The sequence below is a fragment of the Accipiter gentilis genome, chromosome 18 (assembly GCF_929443795.1).
Source record: "Accipiter gentilis chromosome 18, bAccGen1.1, whole genome shotgun sequence".
Classification (NCBI taxonomy): Eukaryota; Metazoa; Chordata; class Aves; order Accipitriformes; family Accipitridae; genus Astur; species Astur gentilis.
In genome coordinates, this window is record NC_064897.1 from 27,092,215 (window position 1) to 27,101,991 (window position 9,777).

At 54.1% G+C, this 9,777-nt stretch overlaps 1 protein-coding gene across 3 annotated transcripts; it reads left to right on the forward strand.

The window, feature by feature from the left end:
* Positions 1 to 211: 211 nt before the first annotated feature.
* Positions 212 to 9,568, forward strand: PDXP (pyridoxal phosphatase). 3 transcript variants are annotated; one of them, XR_007508725.1, is made up of 5 exons: positions 212 to 880; positions 1,182 to 2,432; positions 4,161 to 4,304; positions 5,780 to 7,021; positions 7,545 to 9,566. XR_007508725.1 is itself a non-coding variant. In XM_049822149.1 (2 exons), exons 1-2 carry the CDS (start codon positions 292 to 294, stop codon positions 1,505 to 1,507), a joined length of 915 nt encoding a protein of 304 aa, XP_049678106.1. In that variant the 5' UTR covers positions 212 to 291; the 3' UTR covers positions 1,508 to 2,938. The 3 variants fall into 3 exon arrangements, 1 of the variants encoding a protein (XP_049678106.1); XR_007508726.1 differs by lacking the exon at positions 4,161 to 4,304 and having other exon boundaries at positions 1,182 to 1,519; positions 7,545 to 9,568; XM_049822149.1 differs by lacking the exons at positions 4,161 to 4,304; positions 5,780 to 7,021; positions 7,545 to 9,566 and having other exon boundaries at positions 1,182 to 2,938.
* The last annotated feature ends 209 nt before the right edge of the window (positions 9,569 to 9,777 follow it).

Consider the following 9,777-nt stretch of genomic DNA (forward strand, 5'->3'; position numbering starts at 1 on the left):
TCCTCACCGCCTCCCTCAGCAGTCAACAGGGCGGCTCGGCTGTCACTTCGGGAGCCGGCCTCCCGCCTCTCGGCCCCGCCCCTTCCCCTCGAGGGCGACAGGACAGCTCTGCCGCCGCTCGGCGCTCTCTCCCCACCTCCCATTGGTGGCGGCGGGCGGGCGAGGGTCGGTGATTGGCGGGCCGGCGAGGCGGGGCGGGACGCGGCGGCCGGGCGGGCTGGCTGACTGACTGACTGACTGACTGACTGACGGACTGACTGACTGACTGACTGGCGGCGGCGGCTGAGGGGCATGGCGAGCTGCCGGCGGCTGAGCGGCGCTGGGCTGCGGGAGGTGCTGGGCTCGGCGGAGGGTTTGCTCTTCGACTGCGATGGCGTCCTGTGGGCGGGCGAGCGCGCCGTCCCCGGCGCCCCCGAGCTGTTGGAGAGGCTGCGGCGTAGCGGCAAGGCCGCCCTTTTCGTCAGCAACAACAGCCGCCGTTCCGTGGCCGAGCTGGAACGGCGCTTCAGCCGCTTGGGTTTCCGCGGCGTCCGCGCCGAGCACGTCTTCAGCTCCGCGCTCTGTTCCGCTCTTTTCCTCCGCCAGCGTCTCCTCGGCGAAGCCGGCAACGGCAACGGGAACGGAGGAGGCCGCGTCTTCGTGCTGGGCGGCGAGGGGCTGCGCGGCGAGGTGCGCGATGCCGGCCTGCGCCTGGCGGGTGAGGGCGAACCGCTGCCCGGCGCTACGGAACCGGTGCGGGCCGTCCTGGTGGGCTACGACGACCAGTTCACCTTTGCCAAGTTGGCGCAGGCCTGCGGCTACCTACGTGACCCCCAGTGCCTCCTGGTAGCCACCGACCCCGACCCCTGGCACCCGCTCAGCGATGGCCAGCGCACCCCCGGTGAGCCCGCGCTCCCCTCCCTTGCTGCCCCTGGGAATGGCGGTGGGACGATGGTGGGGTTGGCCTCGGTTGGGGTTCGCCGTCCCAGGCCCTGACAAGGGGGTTCCTTGACCGTGGGGACGGGCAGGGCTGCCCTCATGCGTCCCTGCCAGCTTCTGAAGCCGTGTTGCCAGTACCCCGCTTGCTCATCCTCTGGCATGACCCGGGGTGCTGAGCTGCACGCCAGCTGCACGCCAGCTAGCCCATGGCTACTTCTTTTTCTCTTTCTTCTCCACGCTATCCCCTTCCCTCTCTGCTCCAGGGACTGGCAGCCTCACAGCAGCGGTGGAAACTGCTTCGGGCCGCAAGGCGCTGGTGGTGGGGAAACCGAACACGTACATGTTTGATTGCATCGTGGAGCGTTTCGGTGTCAACCCATCCCGCACCCTCATGGTGGGAGACCGTCTGGAGACAGATATCCTCTTCGGCAAGAACTGCGGCCTCTCCACCATCCTCACCCTGACAGGTGTCTCCCGCCTGGAAGAGGCACAGGCCTACATGGCCAGCGACAGCGCTTCTGCCAAGGATCTGGTGCCCAACTACTATGTGGACAGCATTGCAGACTTGATACCGGGCCTGGATGAGTAGCAGTCTGCACACGTGAGGGCAGAGGGGTCAGGTTTCCCATCCCAGATCTCCATCTGTTCCCATTTCTCTCTCACTGCCCTATTCCTTCAGTTCCTGGTTTCTCCACATTTCAATGCCCTTTGGGGGCAAAATGGGGGGGATTGGCAGGAGGGGGCAGGGTTCAAGTTGTCTCCTTTCTGCTGAGAGCTATCCATGATGGACAGAGTCCTTCTCTCCCTAATATGCCAGCTGCCAGCGTCTCTGGGAGAGAGCTGGAGGCCTTGAGGCTGAGAGGGGGGTCAAATCAGTGTGTCTGTGTGGGGTTAGGGACCGGCTGTCTTATTATTTTTCTCTTAGATAACCAGTGGCGGCCTTTTACTGCTGTCCCTTCACTCGTGTAACTCTTGACTACTGAGCTGCATCCCTGCAGTCCTTGTGGTAACCCCCTCCTTGCCAGGGGACTGGCTGGTGTTGTCACCCACCCAGTCTCCCATCGGTGCCAGGGCGTGTGGAAGGAGCATGCCACTGCTCTGGAGTGATGAATGAGAGCATCTCTGCCTCCCACAAGTGAAAGGGAGCATTGCCTCATCTTTTCTCTCCCCCATTTCTTAGAGATGTTGCCCCCACCACCCCCTGCCCTGACTCGGTTAATAACTGTGCCAGTGCCCATCTGAAGCACTACAGAAAGGGAAGAGACTGGTTTGAGAGGTTTTTTTGTGCCAAACAGACAAGCTGTGACTGCGCACAGTGGGTCTGCGGTTGTACCTGGTTTTCAAGCGCCTTTTCCGAAGGGGCTTGTGAAGGAGAGAGGGCTTCTAGACCACGACAGCACAGCAGTAGTGAACTGTACAACTCTCCCTGGTTCCCCCTCCTCAGTTGGATTTTGCCATAGTATGGTGAGAGAAAAGGGCTGATGGGGGTCTGTGCTCCAGCTGCTGGTGTGCAGGTGAGATGTTGGTGGTATTGTCGCTGCTGTGATTGTGTCACAGCCCTCAAAATCATTCCTTGCTGCTTTGTCTTTCTAAGTTTTTTTTTTTTAATTTCTTGATCTTATTTATCAAACTTATTTATTGTTCAAATACTGTATTATTTGTATAAACGATGCTGACTGGTTGCACCAAGGGGACAGGAGGCAGTGCCTTTGGGCCTCCCTTACTGTCCATGTCCCATGTTGATGTTCTTACACTCACCGTGTCTCTGTATATAATAAAGTGTGAGCGTAGGCTGGAAATGGGCTCCTTTTTTCGCTTGTGGTGCCATCAAGATGAAAGTGGCCTAGGTATCTTGGAGCCCTTGAAGATGAGGACATGGCAAGACCTTTCCTCACTCAAGGGGGTGCTGCTGGGTAGACAAGAGAGGGGTGGACAATGTCTTGTGGACAGTGTCTTCCAGCTCCTGTTTGCTGTTGTCTCTTACTGGGGTTTCAGAACTGGAGTTGAGGGTGGAGGTGGCCGGTGGGGCTATGGCATAGGGCGCGCGGGGTCCGGGCAGGTGAACTGGAGCAGTGAGCGATGCAATCTTTGCCAGCTGCCCTTGCGTTTCACAGCATGAGTGATTCCTTGCTGGGGAAAGGTGACTTCTCGTGCTGCGCCTGAAGTCTGCCTGCTGCTCGTCAGGTGGACCCCAATGATCCGTGTGGCCCTGTGCAGTGGTGCCTAGCTCTGCTGGGGTAGGGGTGAGGTGCCATCTCTGTCACCCGCATGTAGCTTGCAGAGGGCTGAGGGCTGCCCAAGTATGGTTTTGCTGTGACCCTTCTCGACTACGTTAAGCTTTGAGTGAAGGGGAGGTGGCTGTCACCATACAGCTGGAAGCGACCTTCACCGGACTGTAGCTTACCATGGCCTGCATCCTCTCCCTGGGTTTGGCTGCGGTCCCAGCCAGGAGAGAGAAAACTTGGGGTAAGAAGAGTTTGAAATCGCTTGAATATACTTTGTCCTCCATTCCTCCTATGGGAGCCAAATCCTTCCCTTTGTCTGCCAGACCCCTTTAACAGCTGTTGAGGGTAACCAAGCATCGCATCTCCTGCTTGAGAGATCAGCTGTTCAGCTCAGTAACCGATCTCGGTTGAAGTTAAGTGCTGTGTCAGCTCGTGTGGCAGAACTAGATGCAACTTACTGGTGGTAGGATAATTCCAGGTGCTGAGTGTCTTTCCCTGCCCCCCGCCTCCCCCAAAATAACTTGGGAAACAGCCCTCCAAAATACAAGAAGATCCAAAGAGCTCTCTGAAGACTGCCTGTCATCTTAATCAGTCCCCTTTGTATGCGTCTGTCTCTCCCTTTTGTCTGTGCTGTCTCCAATTAGACAACCAGAGGACTGGTACTCCCTTAATGAGCGCCTGACCAATGCTTGCATCATCAAGCAAAGCAAGAGAGAGACCTAATGTGTCTGCTAACTCCGGTTGCCTAACTAGAGATACCCAGGCCCTGATTTATTTTTCAGAGCTCTCAGTTCTTGTATCGGGCGGCAACTCAGAGCGCTGGTGTTGTGACTTGGGGCCACTGCTGGGAATGCGCAGTATGGCTGCAAATTGCATAGGTTGAGTTGGTTACCTGTGCATGTACAGAGGAGAAGGTGCACAGCAAGAGCATCCCCAGGAGATGCCCCCTTTTTTCTAGGGTGCTTTAAGGGGGAATGCTTCTCATGCTCTCTGCCTTGTTTGCTCTGTCCTTTCCAGCTCTCCTAGCTAGAAGACGGAAGGTGGGAGGCTGTGGTCTCCCAGTCTAGCACACCAGGACCAATAGCTAATTGGAGCATTACAGCCTGTGTTTGGGACCTCTCCAAAGAGAGACTTCAGAGTTCGTCCTTTGGATCCCAAATGGTGAGCCTGCAGAGTAGGTTTTCTTTTTCACATGCCTGCTGCCGAAAACAGAGCTCAGGAGAGGCGATGGCTGATTGCTATCTTATGACCATGTAACTTCTTTTGATCTGGTGCATCTCTGCCTGAGAGCTTTGCTATGAAGCAGAGGTGGGCTTGGAGCAGAAGGGGAATAGGCTTTACCTGGCCTTCCCTTGGATCTTCATGTAGCTGAGGGTACCAGACAGGGGTGACCTGTGTCCTGTATATGCTTCCTTTCCCCAGCAATGGAAGCAGAGGCTAAGTGCTGCCTCTAGCCATGGAGCTGCTCTTGCTTTGAATGGAGATGAGAGCAGCGCTATAGGGGTCCTTCAGGTCTGGCAGGCTTTAGTTTTATGTGGCTTCCCTCTGCTACTATTGCTCCTGCACATAATGAAGGTGAGTGTGAGCAGATCTTATTAGAAAATTAGACTGGAAGGGTCCCTGAGGGACGGTGAGTTCTCCATACAAGCCCTTCAGACATCCGTTAAACCATGGACACGAAGGGGTCTGTGACCCTCATGGGGGTCAGGCTTTGGGTTCCCTCGGGTGGGTCTGGTGACGCTTTCAGAGCACACATGCTGTTGAAACTGAAAAAAGTGATGGCTCCAGCCTGGGCAGGCTGATTTCTTCTTGTCTAAAGCAGATTTTCTTCTTGGGTTGACTGTTCAAGGAAGCAGTGCACAGTTGCCAGGGAGCACAGGGCTGTGGAGAGTGGAGCTGCGGCAGTGCATGGGAGGATGGAGTGGATGGGAAGCCTGGCTTGGTGTAGTGCGGGGAAGGGTATTTATTTTCGCACCTCTAGAAAACTGCATCATCCTTTCCTGCTGTGCAATAGAGACAACACCTAGTCGTTCCGTTACCCCAGGAACCTCGAATCCTTCATCCGTGCGGTTACTGTGGCAACCACTGGCTGGATGATGTAAGCAGCAACCTGCTGAGCATTGCCTGCTCTGGGCAAGGCCCAGGGAGAGGTTAGGGATGCCTGTGTTCCCCTGGCTGGGGGAGAGGCAACCTCATCTTGCCTCCCAGACTCTAGCCATCCTTGGGCATGGATGCATGGAGGAGGCAAGGAGCTGTGAGAAGTCTCTCTGGGCTTTTGGGAGCTTGGGGCAATGAGGAAAGGAGTCAGATATATGAGTAGGTGAGCCTGCTTCCATAAGAAACTATCCCTTGAGCCAGCATGGACTGAGCTGTACTGCTCCCATTCGTGTGCAGCATTTGTGATTTGACGGCAGGTAACATGGAAGCAGTCTTGTGTGTGCTCCTCCATGGCCATCTGCTGCTTTCCTCTACTGCTTTGTGACCTCTGGCTAGACTGCTCTCACCGGCCTGACTGTGGCAAGCTTATGTCCCCTAGTTTGAAATGTTCTTCATGTTCCTATTTTCCTGGGATCAGCATATTAACAGGTGCTTCCTATGTTCCTTCTCAAGCATACTGCTTTTCTTCCCTTTCACAGAATCACAGAATGGTTGAGATTGGAAGGGACCTCTGGAAGTCACCTGGTCCAACACCCCTGCTCAAGCCTGCACCAGCAGCCCAGGACTGTGTCCAGGTGGCTTTTGACTGTCTCCAAGGATGGAGACTCCACAACCTCCCTGGGTAACCTGTGCCAGTGCTCAGTCACCCTCACAGTAAAAAAGTGTTTCCTGATGTTCAGAGGGAACCTCCTGTGTTTCAGTTTGTGCCCGTTGCCTGCGGTCCTGTTGCTGGGCACCACTGAGAAGATCCTGGCTCCATCTTTTTCACACCCTCCCTTCAGGTATTTACACACATTGACAAGGTCTCCCCTGAGCCTTCTCCAGGCTAAACAGTCCCAGCCCTCTCAGCCTTTCCTCATAGAAGAGGTGCTTCAGTCTCTTCATCATCTTTGTGACGCTCCCCTGGACTCTCTCCAGTATGTCCCCCTCTCTCTTGTACTGGGGAACCTAGAACTGGACACAATACTCCAGGTGTGGCCTCACCAGTGCTGAGTAGAGGGGAAGGATCACCTCCCTCAACCTGCTGGCAACACTCGTCCTAAGGCAGCCCATGATACTGTTAGCGTCCTTTGCTGCAAGGGCACATTGCTGGTTCATGTTCAACTTGGTGTCCAACAGGACCCCAGGTCCTTTTTGCCAAGCTGCTTTCCAGCTGGGTGGTCCCCAGCATTAACTGGTGCCTGGGGTTATTCCTTCCCTTTGCACTTCTCCTCATTGAACTTCACAGGGTTGTTCCTGCCAGCCCATTTCTCCAGCCTGTCAAAGTCCCTCTGGATGGCAGCACGACCTTCTGGTGTATCAGCCACTCCTCCTAGTTTTGTGTCATCAGCAAATCTTGCTGAGGGTACACTCTGCCTCATCATCAAGATCATTAATGAAGATGCTGAACAGGATCAGACCCAGTATTGACCCCTGGGGTACACCACTAGTTACTGGCCTCTAGCTAGACTTTATGCCACTGACCACCACCCACTGGGCCCAGCTGTTCAGCCAGTTTTCAGTCCACCTCACTGTTTCCTCACCTAGCCCATACTTCCATTGGCTTCTCTATGAGGATCTTACGGGATACACTGTCAAAGGCCCTACTGAAGCCAGGGTAGACAATGTCCACTGCTCTCCCTTCATCTGCCAAGCCAGTCATTTCATCATAGAAGTTTATCAAGTTGGCCAAGCGACTGGTACTTCAGGAAGACAACAAATGGGCCCAAAGATATTAATCGGTGAGTAGATGCCTTTAATATGAGGAACTAATGATCATCCTGGCTGGGAAGTTGTTACTGTTCAGCCACATGACATGGTAAGAGAACTGGGAGGATCTGGAAGGTGTTGGGACTGGCAGGACAGAGGAGGATTTTTTGCATGGGAAAGTGCCTCCAGAGCCAAGAAAGGATCATGATCCTAGGAACTCACTCAGTACTCGCCCAACCTGAAGTGAGAGTCCCCCTTTGCCAAGGCAGGCAGCTCTGGCACCACCCTGTCCCGCAGCAGCTCGGGCAGGGAGGAGCAGGAGAAGGTGAGGAGCAGCAGCCTGTTACTGCCTGCCCTGGGGAGGCAGCCAGCGTTTGCTCTTCCTCCAGCAGCGGTGTGGGTAGGAGTCCCTCCTCTGCAGCACAGCTTCCCTCTCCTCACTCCTTACACGAGGCATTGCCCCATCCACCCCATAACATGGGCTTTCAGGTACTCCTTCGCCATCCCCTTGGCATTATCCATTTTTTCCTTATTGCTGCCTCGTTTGCTCTACAGACTCTGACTCCAGCAAACTCGCCAGGCAGCCCAGGAGACGTGCGTGGCTATGCACATCCAGGAACTGCTGCTGTGGCATTGGACTCTGCCTGCCTGGGAATTGTGCGTGGATAATGTATGGGAAGTGCTCCTGGCAGATAAGCTATTTCAGCGCTCCGTATGATCCCTAGGAGATACTGAACAGCTGAACCTGCTAAGAGCAACTGAAAGCCGTTAAGAACTCCACCAACTTAGGGGGTTATACTGGTCTTTGTAGCTTCACTATACCACCGCAGCAAAGCACTGTCAGCTCTGTAAGCCTTCAGCATGGACACAAGGGAAACATCATGCCAGAAACATTCCCAGATCACAGGGCAGCTGCCTGCAACCTTCCAGGTTGTTCTGTCCCGTGATTTAGCCTGCTAGATGTGCAGCTCCAGCAAATAGCAGTTTCTATTCCGTAAATAGGATATTGCTGAGCACTGAGATGCTCTCTTCACTTGTTATGGGTGAGAGAAACCTGTCCTTTAAATGGACACTGTTGTCCACCAGGTTGCCCGAAGCTCTGTGCCAGCCTTTCTGCTCACTGGCCCTTGCTGAACCTCTGGTCTGGCTCCCACAGAAGCTGCGCAGAAAATGGTACCTGGTTAAAATTAGGGGGCAAGAATTGTTTCCCTACTCAACCTGTTTCAAGTAACCTGAAATGATACAGTTTTCTGTTTCCTCCAGGTGCGCTCCGCTGTTGGACTACAGCTGCCTGTGGACAAGTTAAGTAGTTGTTCTCAGCAGCACAGATGCTGGAGGGAATTGAGTCTTTGTGGGCAGTAGATTAGAGATTTCCCACCTGCCAGGACAATGTTGATTGGCCCTGGCAAGGTGCCCTTTCCTCACAAAACAGAGGTGTTCCTGACATGGTGTCCTCCTCTGGCCTAATGCGTGGAAGTTGCTGATTCAGCTAACTGAGCAGAGCCAGTCCCTGTTTATGCGGTCGCAAAGTTTGGGGGTGCAGATGTGAAGGATGGCAATACGCTCCCATTCAGCACTCCAGTACAACTAGGGGACCATGTGCCTGCCACAGCCTTGCTCACCTGGAGATTGACGCGTCTCAGGAGATGGGGTGACCATACTCTTCAGCGGAGAGCGTAAGCTGTGTTTAGGCTGAGCTTCCTGATGCTCACAGCTTTGTAATCCACCACAGTCTCATTAGTTGCCTTCCCTCAACAATTTCGGGGTGAAAGGACCTGTGTCATTGAGCAGTCCCACACCGTGTTTGACTCCTGTTTGGTCACAGGCAACTCTGAATGCCCTTGAGCCAATGTTGCTGGAAATCTACCTGTTGGTGCAGGTTTTTGAGCTGCTTTCTTCTCAGTTATCTGTTTGGGCAGCCTGATGTTATGAATGCTCAGGAGAACTCTCTACAGAAGTGGTCTTCCTCATCCCAAAGGTTACTTGTCTCTTGCTGATGACCCGGCAGCAGCAGAACAGTCCTTCCTACTGGAGCACGCTTGTTCCTCAGGTCAATCCAGGGATGGAGGGGGCTGGTCATTGGAAGTAGCACATGGCCCTGGCTGGCCCGTCTTTTAAGTGGAGGGTCTGAGGCAGATCCCCTGCTGCTGCTTGTTGATGCAATACAGAACTCTGCCATTACGACTTTAGGTGTGTTGTAAGCTTTCCAGAACAGCGTCTCCAGCAATGGGACATAAACAGCAGCAGGAAAATCTCTCTGATCCCTGTAGTGACTTAGGAAGAGATACAACTCCCTGGAAAAGGACTCTGTGAGCTACCCTGGGACTTCTGGCAGCAAACCTCCAAGCTCAGTGACGTGGAGGCATCCTGTCCGCTACCCATATTTCCTCCTCCTGCGCTGGCAATGGTCCGCAATGCAGAAGAGTAAGGCACCCGCAAAGGATCATCCTTATCTGCTCCTTGTCTCTTGAACTTGAATGCTGTGCCAGGTGCAATAAGTAAATTAGACATCTGTAGTAAGTCATCTGTCTTGGGCTCTCATTCTTCCATCTCCTAGACTGTTGTTCTCTAGGCTGAAAATAAATCTAGATGCAGGAGGCTTCTGCCTTGTGTTCCCGTTATGCTGGCTGGAGTCAATTGACCCCAGATTTTTCTTTCATTTCATAATATTCATGTCAAATGTTCTCTTTCCTTTTTCCTTTCTATTGCAACTACCAGGGGCTCCACTGCCTGTCAGTTCCTCAGACAAAACGGAGTGTGAGCTGTGCATCCCCTGCCACCATCCATC

Excerpts from the sequence above, each read along its gene's own strand:
- PDXP (XM_049822149.1), top strand. The coding sequence starts at position 292 with ATGGCGAGCTGCCGGCGGCTGAGCGGCGCTGGGCTGCGGGAGGTGCTG. Across the intron at positions 881-1,181 it reads CGATGGCCAGCGCACCCCCG|GGACTGGCAGCCTCACAGCA; the intron begins GTGAGCCCGCGC and ends TCTCTGCTCCAG.